The 19617-nt window shown below is 44.5% G+C and overlaps 1 protein-coding gene across 1 annotated transcript in view; it reads left to right on the top strand.

The window, feature by feature from the left end:
- LOC124798748 (UDP-glucosyltransferase 2-like) overlaps nucleotides 1-14893 on the top strand; it is a 35660-nt gene extending 20767 nt beyond the window's left edge. The window contains exons 4-5 of the mRNA XM_047262276.1: nucleotides 8280-8499; nucleotides 14605-14893. Coding sequence (XP_047118232.1) covers nucleotides 8280-8499; nucleotides 14605-14893 — 509 coding nt within the window. The remainder of the gene's footprint in view (nucleotides 1-8279; nucleotides 8500-14604) is intronic.
- The last annotated feature ends 4724 nt before the right edge of the window (nucleotides 14894-19617 follow it).

Genomic DNA, 19617 nt, shown 5'->3' with positions numbered 1-19617 from the left:
CAGGCCACATAACTTCGAATAAAACACACGAGCTTTCGATAGCTGTCTCCGCCACCGTCGCCAGGAGATAAAATCACTGACTAAAAAAAGCCATAATCAGAAAAAAGTCTAGGAAAATAACGCATGCCTTTTGAATTTCAGAAACGCCAAACTGGATGTATTAGAAAGGGGGGGGGGGGGGGGTTCTTTGAGAAACAGTTATCACAGTTATACACAGTTTATTGAAATAAAGTATCAGATTAAAAATTCACGAAATAATTTTTAACTGTTTTGTTGTTGCCTGTTATTAGATTATTTAACTCACTTATATTATTGTTATACTGAGTACTGCAGTATATCGTGGTGATAAATGAAAAGAACAGAAAGAAAAAGAATTTTGCCCATCGCAAGAAGTCAAAGGCTCGGAGGTTCATCCCTATCACTAGGATTGAATTATTGTGAATATCAATACTGTGGAATACTTTTCGACAAAGAAATTTATCTGAATCATCTTCCACATGAAACTAATGTACGCTGGCCTGAAACACCAGCAAATGCTGTGAATATTCAACAAAGCAAAATTCCTAAGACACTGACTGCACACAGTGAAATTACCACCAGGTGGTAAGATCAAAGCTTCACAATCTTAAAATTGAAACGAAATGAAAAGCAGAAGAACTAAAGCATACACACGACAAAAGTTTACACATACATTTCAATCAAAAGAAAACTTTTAACCTATGCTCGAGTAACGAATCCGTGAACCGCATGTTCTGGGTACAAAAAGCAAGGAGCAGAAAAATTTAAATATGAAAAACATGTTGTTGTGGTCTTCAGTCCTGAGACTGGTTTGATGCAGCTCTCCATGACTTACTGCAACCTACATCCTCCTGAATCTGCTTAGTGTATTCATCTCTTGGTCTCCCTCTATGATTTTTACCCTCCACGCTGCCCTCCAATGCTAAATTTGTGATCCCTCGATGCCTCAGGACATGTCCTACCAACCGGTCCCTTCTACATGTGAAGTTGTGCCACAAACTCCTCTTCTCCCCAATTCTATTCAATACCTCCTCATCATTTATGTGATCTACTCATCTAATCTTCAGCATTCTTCTGTATCACCACATTTCGCAAGCTTCTATTCTCTTCTTGTCCAAACTATTTATCGTCCATGTTTCACTTCCATACATGGCTACACTCCATACAAATACTTTCAGAAACGACTTCCTGACACTTAAATCTATACTCGATGTTAACAAATTTTTCTTCTTCAGAAACGCTTTCCTTGCCATTGCCAGTCTACATTTTATATCCTCTCTACTTCGACCATCATCAGTTAGTTTGCTCCGCAAATAGCAAAACTCCTTTACTACTTTAAGTGTCTCATTTCCTAACCTAATTCCCTCAGCATCACCCGACCCGTGGCTAAACTCTGACAAAATATAAGAATTTTACTACGGAACTTGAAACTGAACTAGCAAATCAAACTCATACGTCAGTTAGAATAGCTACACGCCGCCACACCTTAACATGCTCACCAGCGCCAAGTCGCTCTTAAAACTGCCATCTTCACGCAACAAAGGATCAAATGGTTCAAATGGCTCTGAGCACTAAGGGACTCAACAGCTGAGGTCATCAGTCCCCTAGAACTTAGAACTACTTAAACCTAACTAACCTAAAGACATCACACACATCCATGCCCGAGGCAGGATTCGAACCTGCGACCGTAGCAGTCGCGCGGTTTCGGACTGAGCGCCTAGAACCGCTAGACCACCGCGGCCGGCCAACAAAGGATCAGTCCCGAATGACGGGAGCACGCTCTTCCTGTAACGAACTTCGACTAAGTAGGCGGAAGAGAGCCAGAGGGGTCCTTTGCGCCACCAACTTAACTACTGTCGAATGGCCACTGAAAGGGTACAAATCTCTTTGTCTTGACTGAGAAAGCTGCATTGGCTACGCCTTTACTACCAGAGCAGACGGTCAGATGTATTGGTGTCATACAAAAGACAAATTCAACATAAACACTCACTCATTGATACAGAGGATAAAGAGAGAAAGAAATTTTTGAAGCACGAAATGTAGGTAATATACAGTGCGATCTTGGATGACGCCTGATGGCATTGCGGGCAGTTGGCGCGGTAACAGAAGCAGGTAAGCGGAGCGGACACGGACCGAGGATCGCTCTAGCGAAGATATGGGTTGCAAATGCGGAAATCCATTGAGATAAGAGCCTGTGAACGAGTATCTCAAAAACGCCGAAGCTGCTCGAACGTTCGCGTGGTACTGTCGTGAGTATCCACGGAAAGAGGTAGAAGGACAGTGAAACAACCACTAAGCGGTAAATGGTTGGACGAACACGACTCTTCACAGAACGTGGGGTTCGGAGGCTGTCTGTTCTGTAAAGTACAATACATACAGATCTGTGGCATCGCTGCTGAAAGAGCACAATGCTGGTGCACGCACAAGTGTTTCAGAAGACACCGTTCATCGTACATTGTTGAACGTGGAGCTTCGCAGCTGACCACACCTCTGTGTTCACATGTTGATCCAATGACATCGTCAGTTAATGACTGCAGTGGGCACGGGATCATCGGGATTCGACCGTCGATCAATGGAAACGTTTCGGCTCTTTGGGTGAATCACATTTCTGCTACGCTAGGTCGATGGTCGTCTCCATCGAAGTGAAGGGCTCGAAACGTGCAGCTCGCCACGGACTGTTGAGAGCAGTGTTGTGCTTGGGAAACATTCTCCTGCGCTTGCATGCGACACAGCTGTGAACCACCTGCCACCGGAAACAGCGATCGTGTGAGACCCAACTCGCTTTATTTGTTCATGAGATCCAGAAAATATTAGATACAGGCTCCCAGGTAGATGCCATTTTCCTTGACTTCCGGAAGGCCTTCGATACAATTCCGCACTGTCGCCTGATAAACAAAGTAAGAGCCTACGGAATATCAGACCAGCTTTGTGGCTGGATTGAAGAGATTTTAGCAAACAGAACACAGCATGTTGTTCTCAATGGAGAGACGTCTACAGACGTTAAAGCAACCTCTGGCGAGCCACAGGGGAGTTTTATGGGGCCATTGCTTTTCACAATATATATAAATGACCTAGTAGATAGTGTCGGAAGTTCCATGCGGCTTTTCGCGGATGATGCTGTAATATACAGAGAAGTTGCAGTATTAGAAAATTGCAGCGAAATGCAGGAAGATCTGCAGCGGATAGGCACTTGGTGCAGGGAGTGGCAACTGACCCTTGACATAGACAAATGTAATGTATTGCGAATACATAGAAAGAAGGATCCTTTATTGTATGATTATATGATAGCGGAACAAACACTGGTAGCAGTTGCTTCTGTAAAATATCTGAGAGTATGCATGCGGAACGATTTGAAGTGGAACGATCATATAAAATTTATTGTTGGTAAGGCCGGTGCCAGGTTGAGATTCATTGGGAGAGTCCTTAGAAAATGTAGTCCATCAACAAAGGAGGTGGCTTACAAAACACTCGTTCGACCTATACTTGAGTATTGCTCATCAGTGTGGGATCCGTACCAGGTCGGGTTGACAGAGGAGATAGAGAAGATCCAAAGAAGAGCGGCGCGTTTCGTCACAGGGTTATTTGGTAAGCGTGATAGCGTCACGGAGATGTTTAGCAAACTCAAGTGGCAGACTCAGCAAGGGAGGCGCTCTGCATCGCGGTGCAGCTTGCTGCCCAGGTTACGAGAGGGTGCGTTTCTGGATGAGGTATCGAATATATTGCTTCCCCCTACTTATACCTCCCTAGGAGATCACGAATGTAAAATTAGAGAAATTCGAGCGCGCACGGAGGCTTTCCGGCGGTCGTTCTTCCCGCGAACCATACGCGACTGGAACAGGAAAGGGAGGTGATGACAGTGGCACGTAAGGTGCCCTCCGCCACACACCGTTGGGTGGCTTGCGGAGTATAAATGTAGATGTGGAAGAAAATTTATGCGATGTCATCCATCAGCAGTATAATTCTCTGTGTCTCGGAGCCATAACCAAGGTACAGCGGTTTGAGGAACATTATAGCTAACTAATATTGATGTCTTGGCGACCAAATTCGCCTGATGTAAATCCTATAGAACCCATCTGAATCGCAGTCGGGCGCCATTACCGCGTACGCGTATCAGCGGCCCTTTATTTACGTGAATTAGATGGCCTGTGCGTAACATGTAATGCTACATACCTCCACAAACCTATCAACAAACTGTCAGATCCCTAGCACGGAGAATCAGTGATGTATTTCATTCCAAAGACGGACAAACAAGCATAATGTTTTGGCTCATCAGTGTACATAGGATGTAGCTCCTTACCGCTGAATGGGGACAAACGCGAAGAACAAAACTGAATCACAAACGATTGAGTGTGAACAGCACGAAATACAGGGTGCGACTCTTAAATCTGGACAAATGGTTGAAATGGCTCTGAGCACTATGGGACTTAGACCGGCCAGTGTGGGCGAGCGGTTCTAGGCGCTTCAGTTTGGAACCGCGCTACCGCTACGGTCGCAGGTTCGAATGCGGCCTCGGGCATGGATGTGTGTGATGTCCTTAGGTTAGTTCGGTTTAAGTAGTTCTAAGTTCTAGGGGACTGATGACCTTAGAAGTTAAGTCCCATAGTGCTCAGAGCCATGTGAGCCAAACTATGGGACTTTAACTTCTGAGGTCATCAGTCCCCTGGAACTTAGAACTACTTAAACCTAACTAACCTAAGGACAGCACACACATCCATGCCCGAGGCAGGATTCGAACCTGCGACCGTAGCAGTCGCGCGGTTCCAGACTGTAGCGCCTAGAACCGCTCTGCCACCCCAGCCGGATGGACAAATGAGACTTTTTTTAAAAAACAAATTTATTAAAACAAAATACAAATGAAAATGAAATTACTTTTACAGATAAGTAGTGGTACCTTTCAACAGTAACATTAGTCGATGTAATCCGCTTCAGGCGCAATGACCGCTTCCAATCTTGTCCTGAATCGATCGCGCGCACTCTTCAGAACAGCACTATCCGTATTCGCGAATGCTGCTTCGATAGACGTGCAACATTAGGGTACCTCACCTTATTGGTAACTCTTTCGACTAAGCTCCAAACACAGTAGTCGAAGGGGTTCAAATCTGGACTATTCAGGGCCAGAGTTCCTTTGACCACACCATGCCAGTGTTATCAGAGAGCCAGTTTTGGACTAAATGGCTCGTATGAGGTCCTCCTCTGCCATCCGACGCATTGTTCGCTCGCTGACGTTCAATACTGACGTAGCCGGCTTGAGTGGCCGTGCGGTTCTAGGCGCTACAGCCTGGAACCGAGCGACCGCTACGGTCGCAGGATCGAATTCTGCCTCGGACATGGATGTGTGTGATGTCCTTAGGTTAGTTAGGTTTAATTAGTTCTAAGTTCTAGGCGACTGATGACCTCAGAAGTTAAGTCGCATAGTGCTCAGAGCCATTTTCAATACTGACGTAAGTTTGCTCGGCAATTGCCCCGGGTCCTCCGAAACCAGCGCCTGGGCCTTTTGAATTGCTGACGCAGTTCGTGACACTCGTTTCCTCAAATTAAGTTTCCTCACGGGGTTAGCGGAAGCTTCCCCAGACTTCTCCGATGCATTGCACTTGGCCACAATATCGTAAACAGTTGATCTTGCGTACGCGAAAAATCGAATTATTTCAGTGGGCGCCTAGCGGCTCTTCGGTTGTACTCTGCACTTGTCCTTAACATCTCGATCATTTTGAGGTTCTGACTGTTTACTAGATGTTTCAAGAACATCAATGCGACCTCCGGCTGAACTAGATATGACGGGAAATTCAAACTGAAATTTGTCTGGTTTAAGCGCCACACCCTGTACAAGTTAAATACGATGCGTGTTTTTTAAGTAAGTGCCGTTTTGAAATTAAAAAAGACGTGCTAAGATATCTCAATAATTTTATTTTCACATGGAAGCCTGTACCTTAATCTACGCACTGACGCCATTACAGTCTGATTCTTCCTTGTTTACGTTGTGTACTGAGTGTTTAAGATGCCTCCGATAATCGCGAATCCCGCCGACTGTGAAGTACGAGCTGTTATAAGATTTCTTAGTGCTAAAGGCCTAAAAGCGATCGATTTTCATCGTGAGATCTGTGCAGTTTACGGAGAAAACATTATGAGTGACGGAATGGTAAAAAAGTGGGTGAGAGCATTTAAAGATCGCCGCACAAATGTGCATGATGAACAACGGAGTGGGCGTCCTTCGGTCGTTAATGAAAGTTTGGTGCAGGAAGTGGACAATAAGGTGAGAGAAAGCAGACGCTTTACGATTTCCTCCTTGCGCGATGAGTTTCCTAGTGTTTCTCGTAGTGTTTTGTATGGCTTTGTGACCGAGTACTTGATTTACCAAAAATTGCGCGCACGTTGGGTACCGAAAATGTTGACGGATGTGCACAAAACGAAACGTTTAGACAGTGCATTGACTTTCCTTGAGCAGTACCACAACGACGGTGATGATTTCTTAAGCCAAATTGTTACGGGCGATGAAACATGGGTGGCATACGTCACACCAGAAACAAAGGAACAGTCCATGGGAGTTCAGCAAGGGCATCGTTTTGCTGCAAGACAATGCCCGTCCCCATGTGACGAATCAGACTATAGATCTCATCACATCTTTTCGATGCGAAACTCTAGATCAGTGCTTCCCAACGTGTGGTCCGCGGACCCCTTAGCGGTCCGCCGGCTCTTTCTGGGTGGTCTGCGGCCACCTTTTAGCAAATCGTGTAAAATAATGAGTAAAATTATTGAATAAAAATGTGAAAATTAAATTCATCACTATTCTTTTTTGTGTGTGTAAAACATGTGTACTTTTACTTCAGGTCGTATTCCCAAGCAGCGTTTGCGGTTCCTAAGTGAGAACACATACACAGTTTAGTGCCGGAGAATCCGGCTTCTCTGATAGACTCTTTCGCAGCAATACGGGGGTCGTTTGTGTGCCGGCTCACGGCGCTAGATGCGCTGAAACTTTTTAAGCATGCTCTGAGCGAGCTTTGTCGACCAATCACAGCTTTCGCTGGCACGTATGCGGCCCCAGGCATCATTAAATGTTAAACTTGCTTTGTCAGTGCACCACCTATTTCATAAGTCGATTTTTGACCAGTTTATTACTTCTAACACGTATCGGTGGCTGAAGTGAGGATCATTGAAGAAGGGTGCAGTTTCTCCATCGCCCTCACAACAAGGGAAGTTTCCAGTTGAAATGAATGAGGAGGGAGGACGACAAAAGGAAGACTTTACATACATTTGAACAGTTTTCTTCGGATTTCACGAAAAACCACGCACACACACGACTATTACGAAATATGCATGCTCCTTACACAACAGTAGCCTAACAGTGGAAGTGAACAGACCATAAGCGGCAGCTTGTCAACAGCGAACAGTTTGGACGTGACGTTGATTGCTCTTGTGAGAAAGGCAGCTCCATCGTGTGAAATTTCAATTACCAAGTAGTTTTAATCAGGCTATAGTGTGTTGAACAAAGGGAGTAAATCAACTAGAAAGTGTCTAGATACAGTGGGAATTCAAATTGGATCGTTAATTTCAAGTTGTTTTCATTCATGTGTAAACCAAAGACTATTGATACTTCGGGGGGGGGGGGGGGGCGTTCGGAGGGGGGGGGGGGGCTGGGTCATTGGGACCCTGGCACTTGCATTAACAAGCTTTCAGTTCCCATGGGTTTCGCTCTGAAATTTAAAGTTACTGTGCTCTTGACTGACTAGGGGTCCACCATGGATTTTCGACTGAAGAAGGGGTCCGCCAGCTGAAAAGGTTGGGAAGATCTACTCTAAATCATCCTTCGTACAGCCCCGATCTTGTGCCCAGTGACTACCACCTGCTCCTGCACTTGAAGAAACACCTGGGCGGTCAGAGTCTTCAAGACGACGAAGAAGTCAAAACAATGGTGATGCAGCGGCTAACAAGTCAGGCGGCAGACCTCTATCAGGAGGGTATTGAAAAACTGGGACAACGTTATGACAAGTGCCTCAATATTGACGGAAATTATGTAGAAAAGTAGATTAAGGTACAGGCTTTCATGTAAAAATAAAATTATTGAGATATCTCAGCACGTCTTTTTTTTAAATTTCAAAACGGTACTTACTTAAAACGCACGCCTCGTAGTATGAAACGAACCTAACAGAGACAGTTCAATGGCAGAACCGTTTCCCCGGCGCCTTTACGTTTCTGATGGTAAAATGTAGCCAGCTCTCACGTTCGTTTCCGTCTCAACTGTGCGAATGCGTTTTCCTGACTTGCAGATCACCCAAACTTGCGGCTGTTCATAATGCACGGCGGGCTCATGGGGACGCAGGAGGGGATAACGGCCGGCGTGCCGCTGCTCGTCGTTCCATTGTTCGCCGACCAGCAGCTGAACGCGGAGAGGGTGGCGGCAGCGGGCAACGGCATCCGACTGCACTACGACGACCTCACGTTCGAGACGCTGCGGAGTGCCGTCCACGTCCTGATCAACGACACGAGGTAACGCACGGCGCTGAGCGTCACCCTTAAGCCGTCGGCACACGGACCGTGCACCCGAACGTTGGGCGTTGAGCGTGTCGAGTTTCTGACGTCATAGCGTGGAATAGCACGTTCGGGAGTCTTTCCGAACGTGCAGAGCAATATCTAGCATGTCAGATATTCTGAGCGTGAATCTGAGCGTTGACCAATCATATCGCACAACGCCACCTAAAGTGCGCGTCATTTATGTTGGCGGCCGAGTTTAGGTTCGTTCTGCGCATCTGACGTCACAAAATACAGTCAGCCAATGAACAGAGAACGACGTTGCCACATCTCGACTGCAGTGCAGAGCATGGACGAGTGTCTTCAGTTTTAGAAACGTTCAGTCATAAATAAAGTAATAGAACAAAAGCAATATCTTGATAGCAGACATTCTTTTATAGAAAGTTTGGAAAAAGCATTCTTTATACCAATTGCATCATATATTATTAATTAATTAAACCAAACAAGCAATAAGACTCCTAATTCAGGAGATAGCAAGGAAAGGTGTTTGTCTCACTCTCACGAACCACTTTTTCGCAATAAAGAACAGCGGTAATTGTTTATTTCCGTACTTCGACGAAGCGTGAGTAATTCATAGTCATACCAACAGTGTTTGTCAGTATTTTACGTGACGTGTTATAGTACTCATGGCGTTACATGGTCAGACGAGGTGCGTTAGAGTAACGGTTAAGGTGTTGGGCTGCTACGCGAAAAGTTATGAGTTCAAACCTTATGCGGTGGTTAATATTTTCATTATTTAAAAACAATATCGAAGTGCCTTACTTCACGAATTATATTGGTTTGAATGCAATTTTTTGAAATTTCTAGTGCTTTGTCTCTTCATGAACCCTTTCACTGCTGCAGACACGTGCTCCCCGTATTCCGCAGAGGTAAAAGTCCATAGAGTATACTTTCCGTATGGTCGATTTTAGTTGCCACAATGTTGAGAATGAAATGTGGACAAGATACCTAAATTTCATATAAAATTTACCGTATAACACTAGCTCATTTACGTACCACATAGGTGTCGTATGTAATATTGAGAAATATGCCGTCTTTCGCGACTCTAACAAAAGTTTTATTTACACTGAGCACGTTTGGCTTTATTTTAAAGCACTTCAATCAATCAACACTGCTCGCCTGTGCAGACACATGGTGTTCCCACTGCTTTGACACACTTATCATTCGATTTTGCAAAAACTATTTGGCCCAAAAATTTGATTTTTACACGTCTTCTTGACTAATACCTTCCCCCCATAAATGACTTAATTTTGTTTCGATGTTCAATGCAGTAATTATGCAGCAATAAATGTAGTAAACCATTGCACGAAATTTTGAAGAGTTTGCGGAGGTATAAGTCCATAGCGTAAACTTTCCGTATGGTCGATTTTAGTTGCCACAATGTTGAGAATGAAATGTGGACAAGATACCTAAATTTCATATAAAATTTACTGTATAACAATATCTCATTTAATTTAAGTACGACATAGGTGTCGTATGTAATATTGAGAAATATTCCTTCTTTCGCGACTGTAATAAAAGTATTATTTACACAGGACGCGTTTGGCTTTATTTTAAAGCACTTCAATCAAGGAAAGGTATGGCACATACACAATGGTACTCATGTTCGCTTTCTTGTTTTTATTCCACAGTCGCAGTTTTACCAATGGTACTGAAATATATTCCTCTTCTGCAACTGTAATAACGGACTTATTTAGACCAGACACGTTTCTCTCTTTTGAAGCATCTTCAGTGGACAGTATTTTGTCTCCTCCATTGCCAGGTCACCTTTCGTAGTTTTGTGCTGCGGTAACAGAATATTCAACGTTTGTGTTGGCAGATCAGTGTTTTAGCAAATAAATGATGTTTGTGTGTGCCACACACAAAAATTATATTTGACATAGCTCAGAGCACTTAACTGATAGACGGTATATTCAAGTCATAATGTTTTTGTAAGTCCACAGTTTTGTTTAATGTATTTTGTCTACTTCCTTTTGATTGATTGAAGTGCTTTAAAATAAAGCCAAACGTGCTCAGTGTAAATAAAACTTTTGTTACAGTCGCGAAAGACGGAATATTTCTCAATATTACATACGACACCTATGTGGTACTTAAATGAGCTAGTGTTATACAGTAAATTTTATATGAAATTTTGGGTATCTTGTCCACATTTCATTCTCAACATTGTGGCAACTAAAACCGACCATACGGAAAGTATACTCTATGACTTTTACCTCTGCAAACTCTTCAAAATTTCGTGCAATGGTTTACTATATTTAATGCTGCATAATAACTGCGTTGAACATCGAAACAAAATTAAGTCATTTATGGGGGGAAGGTATCAGTCAAGAAGATGTGTAAAAATCTAATTTTTGGGCCAAATAGTTTTTGTGGAATCGATTGATAAGAGTGTCAAAGCAGTCGGAACACGATGTGTCTGCACAGGCGAGCAGTGCAGTGACAAAATCGCACACAGCGCGGAATGCAGGGAGCACGTCTTTGTAGCAGCGAAAGGGTTAATGCGGCCGTGGTAGCTTTACTTCATCAACTGCGCGCTCCCCCCTACACGTAATCTTGCGAACTATGCTATACTATGGCGCTGCTTCTATTGGCGCATGCGTCGTGTGCAACTGGCAACGTAGCTATCTCCCGCGTCTGGGCGGGCATGCGCGAGCCGCCAAGATAAAAGAACTGAACTATACACGCCAACTCCCTTCAGCATTCAGCTGTGAGGCGCCATATTGGCATTCATTTCAAGCCTATATGTATATATGTAGTTTCTGAGCACCAGCAAATTGAGATTAACTCGAAAACCCGTTGTTAACTGCGTGATTCGTTGCAATAAAATAATGAGAAACATCATATATAAAGAATTATTGTAACTTGCGTATTATGAGATGTCATTTGAAAGTAGCAACACACTGAGGATCCACCAAAAACACATTGTTCTTGGTAGGATTTGTTATAATTAAATTTCAGTTAGTAACATAGCTACGATTAAAGCATTTACCAAGTGACAACATTAGCAACAAATAAATTATTGTAACTGTAACGTAGTGAGTAGCGTTGATCATTCTTGACAGCGTATGTCATGCGATAATGGTTCGCGTCCCGAGAAGTCTAAACATTTTTCCCCAACATTCGTGTAAATAATAGGTTCTGGTGCTTTATTATTAGTTTAATGTAAGTATGTACTACAGTATTTGATGTTATGTAAATATAAGTTCACCTTTTTTTGTGAAGTGAGTTTGTTCGATTGGCTTAATCTACAGGACAGCTTGCGTTACTTGTATGAAGATATTTTGTTCCTTTACTTTTGAGTTTTGTAATTTACATGTTGTGAAGATTCTACTACTGGGTGTTACTAGAATGAGGAAAAGATAAAATAGTGTTTATCTCATGCAGAGAACTATTGCAAATTTGTGTTACACTGTTTCTAATGGAACTTTTATAAGCATGTGTCCTTATTGATTGGATATGGTACATCCCGTTTTGTCTTAAAACATGTACATCGATATTGAAGTTTTTATTTGTGTATATTACATATAGAACAATGTGACTAGGATATGAACAATGGAGGAAATGTGCGTTTTAATAAAGCTAACGTGGGAATTTTGCGCGCGCCTGTGAGTAAACCGTGTGATTTGCGAACTAAACAACACACAACTGCCGTTGGAGTGCGTTGTGATCGCGTACACCACGTTGGGGCCCACGTACCGTAGGCACAAGTCGCATCGTTCCTGAGCGTTCACCAGCACGTTGAACTTGGCACGCTCAACGTTGACGTTCGACAGTATGGTCCCTGTGCCGACGGCTTTAGTGCCCACTCGCACGTTCCTCTTTGTACACAACGAAAGAGTGCTTAAACTCGTCACTCTCCATTGCTACTGCACATTGCACCGATCCGAAGACACGTTGTAAGTTCCCCACTACGTGTTTCTGTATGAAATTTATCCCAAATTTACCTCCCACTCTACAAAAAGTCTACGTATTACCAGAACATTGTACCTACGAACTTAAACCCTTAAGCCGTCGGCACACGGACCGTGATGTCGAACGTTAATGTTGAGAGTGCCAAGCTCAACGTGCTGCTGAACGCTCTGGAACGATGCGACTTATGCATACGGTACGTGGGCCCCAACGCGGTGAACACGATCACAACGCACTCTAGCGGCAGTTGTGTGTTGTTTAGTTCGTAAATCACACTGTTTACTCACAGGCGCGCGCAAAATTCCCACGTTAGCTTTATTAAAACGCGCATTTCCTCCATCGTCCACGAAAAGGAAAGTACCATGTCCAATCAATAAGCACACAGGCTTATAAAAGTTCCATTACAAACAGTGCGGAACAAATTTGGGATACTTCTCCACATAAGATAAACATTATTTCATCATTCCCACATTTTAGTAAAACCCCAAGGTCAGTCTTACTTGATCACTGTTCCTACCCAGTATCAGAATCTCTGAAACTGTGAATTACGAAGCGTAAAAGAAAAAGGAGCAGAATATCATTATAAAAAATGGTTCAAATGGCTCCGAGCACTATGGGACTTAACTTCTAAGGTCATCAGTCCCCTAGAACTTAGAACTACTTAAACCTAACTAACCTAAGGACATCACACACATCCATGCCCGAGGCAGGATTCGAACCTGCGACCGTAGCGGCCACGCGGTTCCAGACTGTACGCCTTTAACCGCTTGGCCACACCGGCCGGCATATCATTATACAAGCAGCGTAAGCTGTCCTGTATATTAAGCCAATCGAACAAAGTCACCCCTCAATAAAAGGTGAACTTCTATTTACATAACATCAAATATTATAGCATATACATGTATTAAACTAATAATGAAGTATCAGAACCTAATAAAAACGCAAATGTTAGGTAAAAAAAATTAGGAAGCGTTACAACGCGAACCACCGCCCCAACAAAATTATATTATAGGACAAAGACGCTACTCATTACGCTAAACAAACAACATCGCATTTTCTTACCTCTTGCTAAAAATGTTAATCATAGATAATTATGTCACTAATTGAAATTTAATTATAACAAATTCTACCAAGAACAATGCGTTTTGGGTGGATCTTCAGTGTGTCGCTGCCTTCAAATAGCCTATTCTCACAATACGCAAGTTACAATAATTCCTTTGCCACGAATACGTTGTTTCTCATTATTTTATTGGAACGAATCACACAAACTAACAACTGGTTTTCCAGTGATTCTCAATTTGCTGGTGCTCAGAAACGGCATATATACATGTTGTTGTTGTTGTTGTTGTTGTTGTGGTCTTCAGTCCTGAGACTGGTTTGATGCAGCTCTCCATGCTACTCTATCCTGTGCAAGCTTCTTCATCTCCCAGTACCTACTGCAACCTACATCCTTCTGAATCTGCTTAGTGTATTCATCTCTTGGTCTCCCTCTACGATTTTTACCCTCCACGCTACCCTCCAATACTAAACTGGTGATCCCTTGATGCCTCAGAACATGTCCTACCAACCGATCCCTTCTTCTAGTCAAGTTGTGCCACAAACTTCTCTTCTCCCCAATCCTATTCAATACTTCCTCATTAGTTATGTGATCTACCCATCTAATCTTCAGCATTCTTCTGTAGCACCACATTTCGAAAGCTTCTATTCTATAGGCTTGAAAAGAATGCCAATATGGCGCCTCACAATTCTGTACTGAAGGGAGACGGCGCGCGTGTGACGTAGGTGGCTTTGTGCCATCTCATTGGTCAACGCTCATACGCATGCTCAGAGTATCTGACATGTCAGATATTACTCTGCATGTTCGGAAAGATTCCCGAACGTGCCATTCCACGCTGTGACGTCAGAAACTCGGCACGCTCAACGCTCAACGTGCGGATGCACGGTCCGTGTGCCGACGGCTTAAGGCTGTCGCACTCAACGGTGACTGTTGAAAAACACGGTTTTGTAGCCAAAAGAATGGGGAATGGTACGGAGTATTGGAATTCCGAATAAAACCAACCTGCTTTTAGACGAAAACGTGTTGCATTACCTATTGAACGTCCCACGTACTTTAGGGGGATAAGACGATAATCGAGGTATTTTGGTTTTGTGCAGGTACAGGGAGCGGGCTCGGCAGCTGTCCGTGTTGTTCAGGGACAGGCCCCGGCCACCGCTCGAGGAGGCGGTGTACTGGGTGGAGTACGTCATCAGACACGGGGGGGCGCCGCACCTCAGGTCCGCCGCGCTCGACCTCGCCTGGTACCAGTACCTGCTGCTAGATGTCGCCGCCTTCGTCGCAGCTGTGGCGTCTCTGGCGCTCCTAGCGCTGTACTTCGTCGTGCGGCAAGTGTTCGCGCACGTGATGCGGTTCCAGAAGAGCGATCTCAAAGCGAAGAAAGAGTGAATACGTTTGCTCAGGTGTCACAGGCATTACTATTTCTAGGGTTGTGACGGCCGAAAAATTATCGACAAGTTTTAAATGTTGCAGGAGAGTTCTTGTAGAATGTAAATACTGTAGGATCAACGGAGACCACTCAAAAAAGCAGAAGCGCTGAGTTGTCAATAGACACACACAAAAGCGGAAAACTTGCTAGTTTTCGGAGGTATCCTTTGGTGAGTTAGAGTACACCAACACACACACCCTTTCACACATACTCATAAACATGCCTATGCTCCTACATGGTCAGTTGTGCAGGCACCATGTAGAGACATAGATGTGTATGTGTGTATGTGTGTGTGTGTGTGTGTGTGTGTGTGTGTGTGTATATACTCTAGCCCATCAAACGATAACTCTCAAAGCTAGCAAGTTTTCTTTCTTTTGTGTGTCCCTATTGACTGACAACTCTACGCCTCTGCTTTCCAGTGCGTGATCTTCTTTTATCCTAAAATATTTATACTGACAAGTTTTAGTACTCTTGTAAGATACAGAAATGTGACCATCGTTCGAGTAAAAATGCACGCCAATGCCCAGCTTAAATCCGATTTACAAGAGCGACTTTCCAGTCAAAATCGATTACTCGTCATGGATGCGCAATTTGTGCTTGCGTGTAGATCAGCCACCAACCATGTCGCGAGTGGGTCACTGGCGTCAGTGATCGACTGACTGAGTCAGAAATCTTGAGCGTGCGGCCGATAGCAGATGTGGAGGAACAGGAATTGTGCTTCGTCTGATAACGAAGGATGTCAAACTTATTCTCGCCGAACTCATATCTGTCATAGAAATGGAATTTGCCCCATCTGAAACTCTCGTTTGCCTTGTTTTCGCCAACACATTTTAAAAGTTGCTCGACGGCCTGGTATTTTCCATGCCAATATTATTGCATCAGAGAGACGAAATATCAGAAAGCAAAACGGTATTCGTTTTAAAATTTCTGGCCAGAGAAAATGCCTACACTGTGCATACATGAGAAAGTGAACTGGATAAACATTTGTAGTGAAAGCTGTTTTAACACTGAAAAAATCAGATATACAGGGTGTTTCAAAAAGAATATACGTATTACAAAGTATTACACTCCTGGAAATTGAAATAAGAACACCGTGAATTCATTGTCCCAGGAAGGGGAAACTTTATTGACACATTCCTGGGGTCAGATACATCACATGATCACACTGACAGAACAACAGGCACATAGACACAGGCAACAGAGCATGCGCAACGTCGGCACTACTACAGTGTATATCCACCTTTCGCAGCAATGCAGGCTGCTATTCTCCCATGGAGACGATCGTAGAGATGCTGGATGTAGTCCTGTGGAACGGCTTGCCATGCCATTTCCACCTGGCGCCTCAGTTGGACCAGCGTTCGTGCTGGACGTGCAGACCGCGTGAGACGACGCTTCATCCAGTCCCAAACATGCTTAATGGGGGACAGATCCGGAGATCTTGCTGGCCAGGGTTGTTGACTTACACCTTCTAGAGCACGTTGGGTGGCACGGGATACATGCGGACGTGCATTGTCCTGTTGGAACAGCAAGTTCCCTTGCCGGTCTAGGAATGGTAGAACGATGGGTTCGATGACGGTTTGGATGTACCGTGCACTATTCAGTGTCCCCTCGACGATCACCAGTGGTGTACGGCCAGTGTAGGAGATCGCTCCCCACACCATGATGCCGGGTGTTGGCCCTGTGTGCCTCGGTCGTATGCAGTCCTGATTGTGGCGCTCACCTGCACGGCGCCAAACACGCATACGACCATCATTGGCACCAAGGCAAAAGCGACTCTCATCGCTGAAGACGACACGTCTCCATTCGTCCCTCCATTCACGCCTGTCGCGACACCACTGGAGGCGGGCTGCACGATGTTGGGGCGTGAGCGGAAGACGGCCTAACGGTGTGCGGGACCGTAGTCCAGCTTCATGGAAACGGTTGCGAATGGTCCTCGCCGATACCCCAGGAGCAACAGTGTCCCTAATTTGCTGGGAAGTGGCGGTGCGGTCCCCTACGGCACTGCGTAGGATCCTACGGTCTTGGCGTGCATCCGTGCGTCGCTGCGGTCCGGTCCCAGGTCGACGGGCACGTGCACCTTCCGCCGACCACTGGCGACAACATCGATGTACTGTGGAGTCCTCACGCCCCACGTGTTGAGCAATTCGGCGGTACGTCCACCCGGCCTCCCGCATGCCCACTATACGCCCTCGCTCAAAGTCCGTCAACTGCACATACGGTTCACGTCCACGCTGTCGCGGCATGCTACCAGTGTTGAAGACTGCGATGGAGCTCCGTATGCCACGGCAAACTGGCTGACACTGACGGCGGCGGTGCACAAATGCTGCGCAGCTAGCGCCATTTGACGGCCAACACCGCGGTTCCTGGTGTGTCCGCTGTGCCGTGCGTGTGATCATTGCTTGTACAGCCCTCTCGCAGTGTCCGGAGCAAGTATGGTGGGTCTGACACACCGGTGTCAATGTGTTCTTTTTTCCATTTCCAGGAGTGTATTTTGTTCAAACTATCGATCGCTGCGCCTCGGCTCAGCTACTGGAGAAACGAATACATAGTCTAGTTTATATCAATAGCCACTAGATGTCAGTTATCTTCTGTTTTGCTTGGTAACCGTCATATGTTCAAAATGGCTGCTCCGCTGCAGAAATCATTTTGTGTTCTCGAGTTTGCGAAGTGCAGTTCCGTGATTACAGTGCACAGACGTTTCAGGTTGAGGTACCAAAATGATCCTCCGAAATCGTGGAAACATTCGCAGATGGTATCGACAGTTTCTAGATACAGAATGTGTATATAAGGAAGTCTCCCGATCATCTGTTTACGGCCCATTCTTCTTTGATGGAAACACAGTTAACGGTCAGCAGTATCTCGATAAGTTACAAAACTGGTTGTTTCCGAGGCTGCACGAAGACAATTTAATTTTTCAACAAGACGGGGCACCCTCTCGCTGGAGTCGCCATTGGATTGGTCATCAAGGAGCTGGCGACTTAGCATATCTCAGCTGGGCTCCACGGTCACACCGAATTAGACACCCTCTCACTTCTTCCTGTAGGCTTTCGTTAAAGACAACGTTTATGTACCACTACTCCCACAGAACGTGGAGAGTTGAAGAACCAGATTCGTTTTGCCATAACATCCGTGACGAAGGACATGCTAGCTCGAGTATGGAAGGAATTTGAATATCGGTGTGCTGTTGTTCGTGTCGCTGATGGGGGACATTTGAACATCTGTAATCTGAACTTGAAAGGTTCGTAAATATGTACGTAAAGTTTCATATTCGTATGTCTTAAAGTTTGATAAACATATGCATTCGAAATACGTATATTCTTTTTGAAACACCCTGTATTTAACGAGGAAAATAATTTTGGATGTTGTTTGGCATTTAGGTAGGAAGCAAGATACAAAGAATGAAATGAAATGGGGACATTTTCTGCTTTCTAAATATTGTCTGATGCGTTTGAAGTATTTTTTCTCTAGAAAACAATTGTGGATGTTTTGAAATGTTTGAACAACACTTTTGCTATACTTTCGGTTCTGAGGAATGTGGAGACTTTAAACACTGTTATCATTCTTTGATTTTTTTTCCTCGAAAACTCATTTTCACCGTGGAGGTGCCAAGCTGTGCAGCGTACAGTTCTCACAAGCTACGCAGTTCCGGCGCTGTCGTGTAAACGGAAGCGTGCACTCGTGACAGACGAGGCTTATTACAGGCATGAAACACCACAGGCGCTGCAGAATCCATACTTGCCACGAGTTCTTGGCTGAGACAAGAAATTCGCTCGTGTGAAAGGGGCTTTAGAGGCAGCTGTCGCTTTCTTCAGTGTTGTCTAGGTACCGCCCAACAATTAGAACTGACGTCACGGCCACAGCGGCAGTACCGCCATGTTTACACTCTAGAAATGGGGAAGGGGAGGCAGTAACGCAGTACACTCCAATTTTCTTAAAAATGGAGCACTGTCACTATGAACAGGTCTTCAGTTCACTTCGCTAGAGGTACCTGGCCAACATGTAAGATGGAATACATATCCCTCCAGATCTCAAACAGAACCATGTCATTACGAGATTACTTACTTTTATAGCTACTCTATTGCAATCAAACTTTAACCTCTTCGCCGAACTTGACGATAAAAACTGCCCACAGATCTCCCCAGCCTTCTAGCTTCTCGTCGTCAGGTCCCCAATCTTACCCCTTCATTCCACTTTCCTCCCTCCCTTTCCAAATGCTTGGTTTGGGTTCTTCCTCCCAAAATCATCAACCCCTTATTCTTTCCAAAACACTCTCCCTCCAGCAACCTTCTCCGCCTACTGTTCACTTCCTGTAGCTTCAGTGAACTGAAATGCTCCTATGTTACACAATGTCGTCAATTGATTGTATTATTTAACAATATTTTACTTACAGTCGTCAATGTACAACTGCCTGTTTTCATAATTTTAAAAAATGTGTACATTTTTTTATATTTGTAAATGTTTTAAGTGCTATATATACATGTTTTATGGACTCTCTCGACTGAAGGACAGCAGTATACCACTGCCAGTCCTCAATAGTAAAAATGACAGGGAAAAAGTGTTTGACTGTTACAGTGACATGGGGCTTGCTATTGTTTTGCTGAATTTTGTGCTTCATCAAGTGTTGAACGACGAAGCGCTGGTTGTGCCATAGCAAGATTCATGCCACGTTACTGAAGTAAGGTTG

This window comes from Schistocerca piceifrons, chromosome 5 (genome assembly GCF_021461385.2).
Source record: "Schistocerca piceifrons isolate TAMUIC-IGC-003096 chromosome 5, iqSchPice1.1, whole genome shotgun sequence".
Taxonomy (NCBI): domain Eukaryota; kingdom Metazoa; phylum Arthropoda; class Insecta; order Orthoptera; family Acrididae; genus Schistocerca; species Schistocerca piceifrons.
The sequence above is the reverse complement of the archived record's forward strand: the minus strand, read 5'-3'. Positions and strand labels throughout refer to the sequence as shown.